The sequence below is a fragment of the Castor canadensis genome, chromosome 11, assembly GCF_047511655.1.
Source record: "Castor canadensis chromosome 11, mCasCan1.hap1v2, whole genome shotgun sequence".
NCBI lineage: Eukaryota > Metazoa > Chordata > Mammalia > Rodentia > Castoridae > Castor > Castor canadensis.
The window spans coordinates 24,669,631-24,684,901 of NC_133396.1; the positions used below are offsets into that span (position 1 = coordinate 24,669,631).

The window sequence follows — 15,271 nt, forward strand, 5'->3', positions numbered from 1 at the left end:
GCCGCCGCTCACTTACTGCCTCCTTTCCTTTTTTCTCCCTCCGCCATCGGAGCAGCAGCCGCGCTCTGCGCTGCCCCCGGGGTCCCTCCCCCGCCGCTAGAGGAGCAGCTGCCGCCTCCACCAGCAGCCCATTAGGAGGGCGGAAGGAAGAAGAGAGGAGAGGAAGGGAACTCGGAGCGCCTGGCCAAAGGGAGCCGGTGAATGGGCTTGTGGTGACCCCCGCCCCCCACCCCACCCTCCCTTCCCACCCGACCCCCAACCCCCATCCCCAGTTGGAGCCGCCGCCCGAAAGGCCGGGCCGTCGTCTTGGGAGGAGTCGCCGCCGCCACCTCCGCCATGGAGCTGATCACCATCCTCGAGAAGACCGTGTCTCCGGGTAGGGCGCGGAGACCGGGGGTCGGGTTGAGGTGATTGGGATGGGGGAGGGGAGTTTGGCCCCTCTGACCCTGTTCCCTTTCCCACTTTCCTCCTGCCCCCCAGATCGGCTGGAGCTGGAAGCGGCGCAGAAGTTCCTGGAGCGTGCGGCCGTAGAGAACCTGGTGCGTGCCGCCCCGCCGCGTCCCCATCCCTGCGTGCGGGCCTTCCCGCCCTCCCGGAGGCCCAGGCCTCGGGAACCCACCCCGCCCCATCCCGTCCCCCTTCCCCCCTCCCGCCCGGTCCAACCTAACCCCGCCGTCGCTAAGCCGGTGGGTGTGTCCCGCCCCGGGCCCCGTGACTGGCCAATGGCGCAGCGCGCCGGAGTGACTGCCACCCAATCGCCGTACGTCCTGAGGGCGGCGGTGCAGCGGGAGGGAGAAAGAGGGAGGGAAGGGAAGTTAGGTTGCGCGGCGCTGCGTGTTCAGCAAGGGTGGGGGTGGGGGAGCCGGGCCTAGAGGCCATGTGGAAGCTCCTGGCCCGGCCGCCCGCCCTTTGCTGGCCGGGACCGACTTCTCCTTCCCGCCCGGTTCCCCCTGTAGCTCTCTCCACCTACTTCCCAGAGCTCTACCCTTTCCTCTCGTTCTTGGTCTGTCCTCATGGCCAGGCCTGGCACCTGACTGCCTCTGAACCTATTCCTCTTAATATTTTTACCTTTTCTGCTCGGGATATGTCTATGTGTGTGTATTCATCTACTTACCCGTCTATAGATAAGTACACAGAAAATAGACTTAGATTTAAAAAAAAAAGACTTAAATCACTAGGGGTCTGCACCCAGACAGGAGACTGAGGGTCATCCTTGAGATCGGGCCTGATTACGGATGAAATCGCGGAGTAGTTTCGTATTTTCAAACTTAAGGGGTACAGAAAAAGAATTAAGTCCACTAAAAACTAGACCTTTTATAAAGAAAAATTTGGGATGTATTAGTTGAAGCTACCTGGTGCAAGAAATGTTTCTCTTTGGGAACAAAAGGAATGGTGGATGGTATTTGACCCCTTTTAAAGGTAAAACGTAATTAAGACAACACTGTAACCAAATGTGTTTCTTTGCGATGGCAAAATAATAGCAACAACAACAAATTGACAAGGCTAGTTTATACAAACAGCTTTTGAATGGGATTGGGGTATTTTTGGATTTTTTGTTGTTGCTTTTATTATGTTCTTACTAACTTTTTAATTCTTAACTTTACCTTTGAAAAGATTTTACTGCTATTATAGACTGACTACTACATTTATGGCTTAGTCTTGTTTCTGCTTTCGCTAATTTCGCAAAGGGCCTTTTTGTCACATTCTTTAGTAGTACATAGTAAAACTATTTGTAGAACTTGTTAGTAAGAAAATGTGACTGTTTTTGGCTTCTTTAACTTTCCTGTTTGGTCAGAACTTTCTATTGGTGGAAAAACAACGGGTAGGTTGATATTTTTAGATAAAGAGTAGCTTTTTGTATATTACGAAAGATTACATACAAAAAGATTGTGGATTGCACAAGATTGTTTATTACTCGAATGCGTGTTCCACTATGTTCAGTAAGCAACTCAAGTCAAAATGTATAGGAGCCTTTAGCACATTAACTGTTGACTGTTAAATGTAAAATCATTTTTTTTTAAATAAATTGCCTTGCTATTTCTATCTTTTCAGTTTTTCCCTGCTTCTAAATATTTGTTGGAACTTTTCCTTATAAATCTGATTTTTTGGTGAACACACACCACTAACATGTAGAGGACTAGGCTCCTAAATATTTTGTAAATATTTTTCTCATAAAAACCACCTCCTTCCATGAGATCAAAAGCTGCCCTAAGCATCATTTGTTTTGAACTAAGGTTTTCTTAAGTATAGGAATGTTTTTTTCTTTCTACTCTGTCACATTCATTCATTCAACCAGGCATTGTTCTAGGTGCTTGGGAAACTTCACTATACATAGAAGAATCCACTGACTACCAAGTTATTAAACTTTAATTCTGGAGACCTAATGTAAATATTTAGGCACTAAGGATGATCTTGGTAGGAAAATACCTAATTCTCATTTAAGTCCTAGGCTGCAGAATATGGATTACTTCCTCACATATTAAATAACTTTTGGGTGGAGGGGTGGTAATGGGGTTTGAACTTAGGGCCTCGCATTTGCTAGGCATTAGGCTATTAGGCCAGTCCTTTTTTGTGTTGAATATTCTCAAGGTAGGACCTTGTAAACTCACTTGGCTTTGAACTACAATCCTCTTGATACTTGCCTCTTCAGTAGCTAAGACTGCAAGTGTGAGCCACCAGCATCTGGCAGAAATAACATTTTTTTAAAGGAGTCTTTTATTTTTCCTAAGATGGGGTCTTGCAGTCCCTAGGCTGGCCTCAAACTCCAGGTTTGAGTGATCCTTCCACCCCATCTTCCTGAGTGCTGGGACTATACATAGTTTTGCAGCTACCTGAGAAATAGATGACATGTCCTAAAAGGTTTTTTTTCCCCTCCGGTGATTTAGTACTCTAAACAATCCTAATGTCGAGATTTCCAAAAGATTTTCATTCACAATTGCATTTTCTCTTAATAGCCCACTTTCCTTGTGGAACTGTCCAGAGTGCTGGCAAATCCAGGAAACAGTCAGGTTGCCAGAGTTGCAGCTGGTCTACAAATCAAGAACTCTTTGACATCAAAAGATCCAGATATCAAGGCACAATATCAGCAGAGGTGGCTTGCTATTGATGCTAATGCTCGAAGGGAAGTCAAGAACTATGTAAGTAACCTCCTTTGTATTGCCTAGGGAACCAGAAACATTTGGCAATTCTTTGGCACCTAAACTGAACCTGAAGATAAAAATTGTTTTTGATTTGAATATCTCTGAATTCAGCTTGTCTGTTGATGGGTTGAAATTCTTTTTTCAGATGAATAAAGCAGCCTGCAGCAGTTTGGGAGACTTTAATTGGATCTGTGTGATGAATTGGAGTAATATACAAATTGGTGCTATAGTATCAGAATCACTTAGAATTTATTAGATATAATTCTAGAGGTGGGAGTTTAGCTTAGTCTGAGAGGCTTGCCTAGCATATCCAAATCCTTGGGTTCAATCCCCAGCACCTCCCAAAAGAAGGTGGAAGTGGGTGGATGGACGTGTGTGTGTCTATTTCCAAGCTTTCCAAAAATTCTGGTGTTGAAGCTTTAGAAGAGGCTTTGAGTTTTTTTTTTTTTTTTTTTTTTTTAATTGTCTTCTCAAGTGATTCTTTCAGTCAACCAGCACCTATCCCTGGCTGAACTCCTGCTGTAGATAGTTCTCATTCTTTGGTGGTTTAAGCATAGTACTGTGTGTAGTCAGGGAGAATTAAATGATCTCCTGGGTCTTTCAAGCCCCAAGAGGTGTATGACATTAATGATGCTTTACCTACTTAACCAATTATGAAAACCTTTCTTCAGAAATCTCTTTTTTTTAAGGTATTTAAATAAAATGAGATGAATTTTGAGGACAGTGCAGTGGCCTTAGTTGCTTTGCATCATGGCATCCTTGTGACTTTCTTGTTCAGAATATATAGACAGGTTTGCCTTTTTTTTAAATTAAATTCTTTAGCACCCTGTATTACTGTGCATAAGGGCCAAAGGTGGGGGTAAGGTAAACATCTTTGTAGTTATAATTTGTCCTAGGTATTTGAGGGAAAACAGTAGGGGATTCCTATGTTTGTACTTCTGTATATCATGGTTTTAAACATCAATCTTCTTTACTATTTCCTGGTACTAGATACCAGCTTTAGGTAAATTAGTGCCCCCTTGAAGCAAATACTTCTCTTCCTAGTTGTGTCTCCTCCATCCTTCTCTCCAGTTTGGTTTTGAGGTACCCATGACAGAAAATTAATTTACAATATCTCTTATTTTGAATGATTTTTTGGAGTATGTAAAGCTGTTTCTATCTACTTTGTCTGCTTGTGTATGACATCTTAATCCCTTTCTCCCTGCAGTTGCTTGACATAAATGAAGTGTAATACATCACTGAAAATCCCTTTTTTAAAACTTATTTTGGTTGGGTAGTGGCTCAAATGGTAGAGCTCTTGCCAAGCAACTGTGAGGCCCTGAGTTCAAAACATCAGTACCACCAAAAAAAAAAATTAATTTTAAAAAAATTTCTTTGCAACTGAGGTGAGATTAAGCAGTAGAGTACCTGCTTTGTGAGTTCAAAGCTCTTGAGTTTGAAACCCAGTTCCACCAAAAAATCCCAAAAATTCTTACTTTTGTTTGAGACCTGGTCTTTCTGTTATCCAGGCTGGCCTTGAACTCCTGGATACAAGTGATCCTCCACTTAACCTTCTAAGTAGCTGGAACTGTAGTATTTGGCACTGTGTCTGGCTCATCTCCAAAAATCTTAATGCTCTTAGGACCCATTCTAGTTCTCAGTTTCCTCAAACTATTTAATACTTTAGTAAATGAGATTAAATGTGACTGGAATTATAATTGACTTTTCTTTTGGGACATTACTCTTAACACAAATTTTAAATCTGGATGTTGGGGTACAATTGAGCTTTTTTGTTTTGTTTTGTTTTATTTTTTTTTTTAAATGATGTCTCTTTCTCAGGCTGGTCTCTTAAGTCCTTTTAAGTAGCTAGGACTACAGATGCATGCCACCACACCCAGCTTAGTTCCTCTTATTTCTGATAATTGAGTATTGCTGTAGCAACACCCCCTCTTAAAAAAAAACTCTCAGTAATCAGTTGAACATCTGCGTAGCTTCTGAATCTCCTCAAGTAAAAATTGACTAAGAGTCTTCTAAAAGCAGTTTAAAGAAGAGGTAAAGGTAAATGGGAATTAGTATGTTCCACATTTACACTAGGAGACAATGTATAGGATAAAGGCACTAGGGAGGGACAAAGGTTGGTCAGGAGGTACTAAGTTATGGCTATGTAGGAGAAATAAGTTTGGGAGTACTATTACACAGTATAGTGACTAGAGATAACAGTAATGTACTACATATTTCAAAAAAGCTACAAGAAAGGATTTTGAATATTTTCACCACAAAGAATGGTAAATGTTTGAGGGGATAGATGTTTAACCCTGATTTGAACTTTATACAGTGTATACATGTATTGCAACATCACGTGATATCTCAAATATGTATAGTTTTTATTTGTGAGTTAAAATTTCAGGTTTACTCTGCCTGTCCCATATAAGGCACCCTGGACTGGACTTCAGTAAGACTTATACTAATACTCATTCAGTCTGACATTTTGGACAAGTAACCTCATTTTTCCTCTTCATTACCTCGTATTTTTGGCATGCCGTTTTTGTTAAGAAAAACAAAAAAGTAAAAAAAGGTTTTGCTCTTTGGTCCTAAAGAGCAAAACCTTCATTTAGAATCAGTCAGAACTGTTTCTTACTGGTTAGAGCTCTTGAAGTTGGGGGCAGGCAGGGATAATGGTATGCAGTATAAGAGGGAAAGATGGGGGAGTTCATTATTAGCTAATAGCTAGCTACAAAGTGACCTGATGCAGTCAGCAGAGCTGGCCTTAATACCTGGCAGCTATTCTTTGTCCTGTGTTCATGCCAGGAACAGTTAACTGTTTGCCTTTGATGGGACTGATGGAACTTAGTGAGTTCATGGACTGAATTAGCTGATCATGGTAATGGTTAACTCTGGGTCAATTGTGGGTTCATCCTTTGTCTGAACCTGTGTCTTTACCCCTTACATAAATAAGGGGTATTAATAAACTTACATAGTTGTGCAGTTGCCATTTCAAACAAGATGTGATTAATGGCCAGTGGATATCCCGTTGGCATATCTTGGTACTACTTCTCTTCCCCCTACCCTAGTACTGGGGTTTGAGCTCAGGGCCTCACACTTGCTGGGCAGGTGTTCTACAACTTGAGCCACTCCACCAGCCCTTTTTTGTGTTGGGTATTTTTGAGATAGGGTCTCGCTTTTTGCCAGGGCTGACCTCCTGATGCCTGCCTCCGAAGTAGCTAATATTACAGGCATGAGCCACGGGCACCCTGCTGGTTACTACTACTGTTTGTGGTAAAGAATGGTTCTTTGATTCCTGGAGAAGCAGAATAAATTTTTCCAGATTGGAAGTTAAATGAGTGTTAGTTGTTAGGTTTTGGTAGCATCAATACCATTGTTTCTGTATTTGGTGATGTTGCTTATTTGAGGCATTCTTTTGTAAGTCACTTGGAGTACTGGGTTATCAGTGACCAGAAAGAAGGAGGTACGTTCACATATCAACAATGAGGACATCTCTTCCTTGAGTCAGGTTAGATAGTAATCTACTATGCATTAGACCCATCTGAATCAGGCCCCAGTCTCACCATTCTATCCATTAAACAAGACTGAGCATCCTTCCCTTAAACCAACAACAAGGAGCCTGGAAGATGAGTTTTGTCCATATCCCTCCCCTCTTGCCATTCAATGCTATCTCTCCTCACAGCTAGCTTCCTATTTGTGTTGAATGTTGAAGTAAGATGTAGCTTTTGGAGAATTCCAGTTAGCAGGAGGGGATGGTTGGTTTGCTTTTAGTTTCTTGAGAATGTTGCTGCAGATGTTGGATGACTTTAGGTATAGGGAGAACAGAAGTCAGAGATACTGATACAAGAAATGTGGTATCAGGGAAAATATGTTCACATAGTGTTAGAAATTGATGTAATTTTTTTTTTTTCCCTCCAGGTTTTGCAGACTTTGGGCACAGAAACTTACCGGCCAAGCTCTGCCTCCCAGTGTGTGGCTGGTATTGCTTGTGCAGAGATCCCAGTTAACCAGTGGCCAGAACTCATTCCTCAACTGGTGGCCAATGTCACAAATCCCAACAGCACAGAGCACATGAAAGAGTCAACATTGGAAGCTATTGGTTATATCTGCCAAGATATAGTAAGTGCTTGCCTGGCAAATCTAATTATATACTCATGATTCCTTCTAGCCGTGACGTGCGTATTAGGATTTTTCTTCAAATCACAAAGAAAACCAAGCTGCTGCCATGTTTTGAAAATGGGACTGCTTTGTTAATTTAGTGAGACCTCTATTCTCAAATTGCTGGTCATGGTCTGAAGACAAGAACTTTGAGGGTTATAAACTCAAAATAGGGCTTGGGGGAGGTGTGTGGTTTAGTGATAGAGTGCTTGCCAAGTATTTCAAGGCCCAAAGATTCCCAGCATTAAAAAATAAAACTAAACCCAACAGAAGTCCATATGTTCAAAACTTTCTAGTTTTCATGGTGTTGGGGATAAAATACAGGGCACAGGGCACTTGTATGTGCTTGGCAAGCACTGTATCACTGGCCTGTACCCTCAGCCTGAAAAGAAGCTTTTTAAAATGAGGATAATCTCTTTTGGAACATCCTTGACCTGATCCCTTTTCTCAGGGTCCTCAGTGTACCATGAATACTGTGGTGCATTTTCATTTACTGCTTTACAGAAGGGTCTGCCCATTCTTGCTGTAGTTGCTGCACTAGAGCCACATAGTCTTTTAGATGCAACTGGCCTAGGACTGTTGTAGCTCATGAGGTTACCACTCTTAATGTCTTCTTCATACAGACTAATGCTGCAAAGAAGTCCTGGCATTTGACCTGAAGTTAGACATCCCTGGTTGTTGTACTCAGGTGTTGCTCCTTGGCCCTCAGCTGTTTTGAAGTTTTACTTCAGCTGGCACAGATAGCCTAGAAAAAAACACCAGACTGAGACTGCAATCTCCATGCACATGGGGGTTGGGGTTTGGGGGTGGGGAACCAATAAATTACTTCATGCCCAGAGTCATTATACTAAGTAGGTGATTTTAACTTGTTTCAGTTCAGTTTTGGGCTGCCTATCCTGTGGGTTATTTTGCAGATGATTTGCAGTGCTATCCCAAAATGGTAATGTGGGAAAAGATCACAAAGTCATGATACTGACGCAAGGGTATTTTATGATTAAAAGGAATGGGGTTCTTAGTATGTTTGCTGTACTTTTCTGCTTGTTTCAGGACCCAGAGCAGCTACAGGATAAATCCAATGAGATTCTGACTGCCATAATTCAGGGGATGAGGAAAGAAGAGCCTAGTAATAATGTGAAGTTGGCTGCTACTAATGCACTCCTGAACTCATTGGAGTTCACCAAAGCAAACTTTGACAAAGAGGTAGGTTTCTTTTGACAAATGGTATATATAGGTTTGCAGAGTGAGAAATGAAAGAGTTAAATGAAAGCATTATTTGTTTTTATGATTTAGAAAGTTCCACCTTGTTTAGAAGCATTCATCTCCATCTAGTCGAGATTTGTGTTGTGTGTGATACAGCCATGAAGTAGGTGTTTGCCATTTCTCATAAGGCAAAAGTGTGGGAATATTTTGGAATTTGGAAAAAATTACAGCATTTGGGCTATTTCATACCTTCTTAGGAAGGTGCTATATCATAAAATTTACTGTCTTAACTTTTTCTGTATACAGAAAAAGTATATTCATGTTGCTATGGAACTAGTCTTTGATCTCTTCGTTTTGTAAAACTGAAACTTAGTAACCATTGAACAACTCTCCTTTTTCTCCCCAGCCTATGACTAGCACGGTTCTACTTTTTGTTACTATGACTTTGACTACTCCAGACACCTCATATAAGTGATACCAGGCTGTATTTGCCCCTTTTCTTAGACTACTAAGAGCCCACTGCCTGTATTTGCCCTTTTGTGACTATCTTATTTCACTTAGGATAATGTCCTCAAGGTTCATTCTTACTGGAACATAACAGTCACAGTTGCCTTTTTAAGCCTGAGTAATATTCCTTTGTATATACCACATTTGGTTTATTGATTCATCTGTTTGGGTTGCTTCCATCTTTTGGTAGAGGAGTTACGAAAATAGTGCAGTTGTGAACATTGGTATGTAGATACCTCTTTTAAGACCTGATGTCATTCTTGGAAGTATGTACCCAGAAGGGGAATTACTGAATCAGATCATACAGTCTGAAAGTATTTTTTGTATTTAATATTCATTGACACTTTGGCTTGGCCTTTTGCCATTTCTTGTCCTTAGAGTAGGGAGGTTTAGGGAGCCAGAGCAAACTTTTTTTTTTTTTTTTCCCCTTTTTCTTTTTAGTGGTATTGGGGTTTGAACTCAGGGCCTCACACTTGCTAGGCTCATACTTTACCACTTGGGCCACTCTGCCAGCCTTTTTTTCTGTTGGGTGTTTTTGAGATAGGGTTTCACTTTTTGCCTGGGCTGGCCTCAAACTGCGATCCTGATCTCTGCCTTCTGAGTAGGTAGGATTATAGGTGTGAGCCACTGGCACAAGCTGCAGTTTTAATTAGTTAGAAAACAGGGTTTTCCGTTTAGATCACAGATTTGGGAAGGAAGCAAATGAAGTTTACTAGTTTATTCGTCACTATACTTCGTGTGAATTTGCCACCTCCGAGAAAACATAGTTGCTCTCTGAAATCAAATGTTTTAAATTCTTTTAAATTTTAAATATAAGGAAATTTGTTTTTCTAAATGTAAGTTTTTATTTTGTTTTGTTTTTAGCCATCCATTATTGTGACCTACATTTCTGTCTGCTTTCTCCTCAAAGTCTTGTTTGTGAAGGTTGTCCTGGGAACTAAAAGATTAGGGACCTCCTTAGAGGGCAGGTCATATAGCAAACACTGGAGGGAAACTTCATAGCTCCATTGTGGGTATGACTGCCTTGAAGAGTTGCTGGATTGTACCTGGGTTACATGGGGACCTTCAGGCAGTGATAGGGTTTTCCTTATAGAATATTGAAATTGTCATTATGCTTTCCTAATGCTCTTTACCTTTATTCTTTCTACAGTCTGAAAGGCACTTTATTATGCAGGTAGTCTGTGAAGCCACACAGTGTCCAGATACAAGGGTAAGTGTGAGGTCATATGAAAAATATTTATTTAGTATACATCTTTTCTAGGAAATTCCAACTGTAACACACAGCGTTTGAAATAAAGTCTAAAGAGAAACAGGTTTGAGTAGTAATTATTAATAGTAAGAATTGTTCTCTACTGTACATAATGTAGTCTGCTGATCCTTTTTTTAAAAAAAAGTCTATGTAGAAACTTTTTTTATAGCTTTGATTTTCAAGTGATTGCTTTCAATTTTAGCCACTGAAATAGCTTCGCTGTTGTTAAAACCTGAACTCAACCCTTGAAGCTGATGAATCTACCAACTTCAGTCTGTATAGCATTAATGAGTTTAGCCCTGACATGGGTTCCCCATGCACACCTCTAAAGAAAAGAATAAAAATAAATAGGAAATGAAAATTGAAAGGGTAGGGAAAATCATTGCCAGTATGTACCTTTAGTTCATTGATCATTTAGCATCTACCTTTGTAGATTATGCTATCTTAATAAATTGTTTAATTTGCTTCTTAAAAGGTACGAGTGGCTGCTTTACAGAATCTGGTCAAGATAATGTCTCTGTATTATCAGTACATGGAGACATACATGGGTCCTGCTCTTTTTGCAGTAAGTATTTTTATTTTATGTTATTTGAGCTCAGTTTTGTTTTGGAAGTCTGTGATTTCTTTCTTTTTTACTTTATTGTAAAATTTTAAAAATTCCTTGAGTTTGAGTTTTAGATTGAAACTCACCAATGGTGTGCCAAGAAAACTTGTGCTGCCCTGTGCTGTTAAAAGGAATGTGTTTTGAATATCTTTTTCCTGTTTCTGCCTTTCATTTCAGGCATAGCTTGCATAAGTTATATATTTGAAACTCGATGTAATGTCTGGTTGAAGAGGGGTCATAACTTGAATCAGTACTTGAGATTTGAGGTGTCATATTTTTTTCTTAAGATTACAATTGAAGCAATGAAAAGTGACATTGATGAGGTGGCCCTACAAGGGATAGAATTCTGGTCCAATGTCTGTGATGAAGAAATGGATTTGGCCATTGAGGCTTCAGAGGTAAGCCTGTGGGAGTGGTTTTATAAGCAGGGCTGTTCTTCTGTCTGGGCTTTTGAGACATGTGTTTGTGGATATTATGCTCATTCAGGGAAAGTTTATTCTGACTTGGCTTAGGGAGTGTCTCGGTTTATAGAGAGTTTGATTTTTCTTATAGCCAAAGCCCCTCACAAAAGAGTAGGATTTGCAGTGAAGTCACTCATGTTTCTGTCAATTTTAGGCATGATTTCTTTGTACACACTGGTATTACTGTTGTGAACACAAGGGGGCAGCAGTTTGTCAATTTACAGAGATGACACCTGATGTTGAATTATTTTCTTTTGGAAGTCCTAATGCAGGCCCAGGATATGTAACTGATAATTCACTAGTTGTAGTGAAGAGGAAAAGAGAAGTTCTTTGCCTAAAACCTTGAAATTTAAACTTTGTTTCTAACTTTGTCTGCACTTCCAAAATTATAACCTTATTGTTGGCATGATTATGTAAGCTTGTGTATCTCTTCATCCAAAGAGTACTAGATGTCAAGTTGTTGATGTAAATTGAACTTGTTAAGAAAAAATTAATATAATTCTTAAGGTTGCTAATAGGTTTGATGTATAGCCTAAGAGAATCTCATTGAAATAGAGCAAAAAGTGAGCACCTCCAAAGATCACAATTACCCTGCATACCTATTACAGTCTTCAGGGCAGTTCTCATTGTATGCCTTTAGTACTACAGCCTATTTGCTTTTGTCTAAAATTGCTTTGTGTTTCTTCTCAGGCAGCAGAACAAGGACGGCCCCCTGAGCATACCAGCAAGTTTTATGCCAAGGGAGCACTGCAGTACCTGGTCCCCATTCTCACACAGACACTAACTAAGCAGGTGAGCTTCGTCCCAAACCTAATGAGGCAAACTGGGAAACCTTATTTAGGGTGGGTAGGTTTTTCGTGAAACAGTTTCACGAAACAAGTTCCATGGAGGAACTTGGCAGCCCATCAGCTATTTGATGTTCTGTTATAGGTGACTCAGGAATAGCTGAGCTGGAGGTGTAACATCCCCTAGGCTGTGGAGGAGAATTGGTTCTGAATATCTCATAAGTCTTGCTTGGGAATAAACCACAAACTGCTGTGATTTCCTCACTGCTACATTGTCCACATTAACAGAGGACAAAGGTTGGGAATTGGGGGTATAGCTCATTGGTCGAGTGCCACCTAGCATGTATAAGGTCCTGGGTTCCAGCCTAAGTGCCAACAAAGAAACGAAAGGTTAGGAGGGGAGATATACTAGCTATAGGCCTCTCAAATACATGTTTAATATCTGGAATATCTTCTTGAACCATGAGAGAGATGTGTTTTTTAAATTCTAATAGGGTGAATATCAGTTATTCAGATCTTAATCCATTCCATGAAAAAACTTTACTATCCTTTAAGGTCATTAACATCACATCTTAAGATGCAGTGTAAGATAAAAGAGCGTGTCATGAAAATAATAACTAATGAAAAATATATAGCTGAGTAAGAAATGTGCCTTGCTTGCCATTGCTAGTGGATTTTGTTTTCGTTTTTTCCCGTGAAATTGGAGGTTTGAAGTCAAGGCTTTGTGCTTGCAAAGTAGGCACTCTACAACTTGAACCACACCTCTAGTCCATTTTACTGTGGTTAGTTTGGAGATGGGGTCTGGAGAACAATTTACTCCAGCTGACCTTGAACTCAATCCTCCCAGTATCAACCTTCCAAGTAGCTAGGATTACAGGCATGAGTCACAGGCACCCAGCTTTTTATGAACTTTTTATTGAAATATAACAATTACTAGCACCCTAGAAGCCCCTTTATGTCTTTTTCATTTTACTGGTCTTTTGGTTTTGAACTAAAATTTATAGCTTGTGTTTTATTCTCTATGCATTTGTTATGCATCCTTGTCATGACATACAGTTGAGTTTGTACATTCTCAATGTTGTATGTAATGGTAACCTAATTTGGAGGGGAGGGGCGGGGTAGTATTGGGGTTTGAATTTAGGGCCTCACATTTGTGGGTCAGATAGTCTACCACTTGAGCCATTCTGCCAAGCCCTGTTTTGTGTTGGGTATTTTTGAGGTAGGGTCTTGTAAACTATTTGCCTGGATTGGCCTAGAACTGTGGTCTTCCTTTCTGTGCTTCCTGAGTAGCTACAGACATGAACCTCCAGCACTCAGCTACTAAGTAGAATATTGGCTCCATCTGCATCTTAGGTTAACAAAGGCTATGTCATGATGAATCTTTTTGGAAGATATTTTTATGTTCTTACTTCCCCAAAGCTTAAATTCTACAGATATTTGGGAGATTGGGGGGCCCTTTTGAGTTACTCTTTGAGCAAAAGCTTACTTAAAGCCACATTTTTTCACTAGGACGAAAATGATGATGATGATGACTGGAACCCCTGCAAAGCAGCAGGGGTGTGCCTCATGCTTCTGTCTACCTGCTGTGAAGATGACATTGTGCCCCATGTCCTCCCCTTTATTAAAGAACACATCAAGAACCCAGATTGGCGATACCGGGATGCAGCAGTGATGGCTTTTGGCTGTATATTGGAAGGACCAGAGCCCAATCAGCTCAAACCACTAGTTATACAGGTGAAGCTTCAAAGAGTTTTGGAGAGGAAAGTAGGATGTTTGTTGTTTCACCTTTTTGCTTGAGTGTATTTTTATTTTTAAAAACTGAACTGTAAATAACCACACACAATGGTTATTTCCAAATAGTGTAAGGGTAAATATATTTAGCTTTTAAAATTGTATTAGTCATGTGACCCAGAAACTTGAGAAACAGAAAGGGCCAGTAAGAAAAAGTCCACTTAAATCTCCATGGTCAGAATCACAATCTTAACTCAATATTTATTCTTGCAGCTTTCCTTACTGTGCTTGTATATTCCACAAAACTGAGCTATTTATTTATTTAGGCAGTGCTGGAGCTTGAATTTGGTGCCTACCCTTTGAGCCACTCCACCAGCCTTTTTTTGTCTGTGTTAGGTATTTTTTGAGATAGGGTCTCACAAACTGTTTGTTCAAGCTGGCTTCAAACCACCATCCTCCTGATCTCTGTTTCCTGAGTAACTAGATTACAGATATGAACCACTGGAGCCTGGCTAAGACAGAGCTCTTAATGTGCAAATTGTCTTATAGCTTTTCTCTTCAATGTCATATCATAAACATTTCCCAGTTTTTTCAGAGACAGGGTTTTGCTATGTTGCCCAAGCTAGCTCCAAACTTCTGGCTCACATAGTCCTGCTTTGGTCTCCCAAATAGGTGGTGTTACAGATATGTGCTAATGTACCCAGCCACCCCATAATTTTTAATGATGGGATTGTTATTCTGTCCTTTGAACAAAGTTGACCTTTGTGTAATGATAATCTCCTTATGGAAATGTGTTTATTTTGCTGATATACATGATATAAGAATCCATTATAATTGAGTTTTGGCCACACAGAACTCAGTTTGTATGCCCAAAGTTAGAACTAGATGCCATCATAACTACTTCCTCATATCTGTACATGAGTAATTCATCATAGACTGCTGGATAGCATCCACAGCAAACTCTTCCTTAGAACTCTGTATCTTTTCACTTTACTTACTTTTATTGTTTTGATATATATGTCAGAAGCTTAAATAGCAGTCAACATGAATTTTTGTCCTTACTTTGTTTTTGTTAATTGTGTTTTCAGGCTATGCCAACCCTAATAGAATTAATGAAAGACCCCAGTGTAGTTGTTCGAGACACAACTGCATGGACTGTGGGTAGAATTTGTGAACTACTTCCTGAAGCTGCCATCAATGATGTCTACTTGGCTCCGCTGCTGCAGTGTCTGATTGAGGGCCTCAGTGCTGAGCCCAGGGTGGCTTCAAATGTGTGCTGGGTAAGGGATTTCCAGTAGAGAAATGGATCCACCTAACTAGAAGACTTTTCCGAATACTATCTCCTTTCTAATGTCTTCAATTAAAATGTGGGGGAGATAACAACTACAAGAGTCAGTGGGAGCTTTGACTCATGGTGACTGGTTTCTGAAGCACTTTGAGCAGTCATTATAACT

The 15,271-nt window shown here is 40.5% G+C and overlaps 1 protein-coding gene across 1 annotated transcript in view; it reads left to right on the forward strand.

Annotated features, from left to right (window-relative positions):
• The first annotated feature begins 177 nt into the window (after window positions 1-177).
• Window positions 178-15,271, forward strand: part of Kpnb1 (karyopherin subunit beta 1) — a 27,961-nt gene continuing 12,867 nt past the window's right edge. Inside the window, exons 1-11 of the mRNA XM_020159198.2 lie at window positions 178-376; window positions 481-539; window positions 2,955-3,137; window positions 7,041-7,241; window positions 8,328-8,480; window positions 10,138-10,197; window positions 10,712-10,801; window positions 11,128-11,238; window positions 11,992-12,093; window positions 13,596-13,820; window positions 14,906-15,097. Coding sequence (XP_020014787.1) covers window positions 337-376; window positions 481-539; window positions 2,955-3,137; window positions 7,041-7,241; window positions 8,328-8,480; window positions 10,138-10,197; window positions 10,712-10,801; window positions 11,128-11,238; window positions 11,992-12,093; window positions 13,596-13,820; window positions 14,906-15,097 — 1,416 coding nt within the window. The 5' untranslated portion in view covers window positions 178-336. The remainder of the gene's footprint in view (window positions 377-480; window positions 540-2,954; window positions 3,138-7,040; window positions 7,242-8,327; window positions 8,481-10,137; window positions 10,198-10,711; window positions 10,802-11,127; window positions 11,239-11,991; window positions 12,094-13,595; window positions 13,821-14,905; window positions 15,098-15,271) is intronic.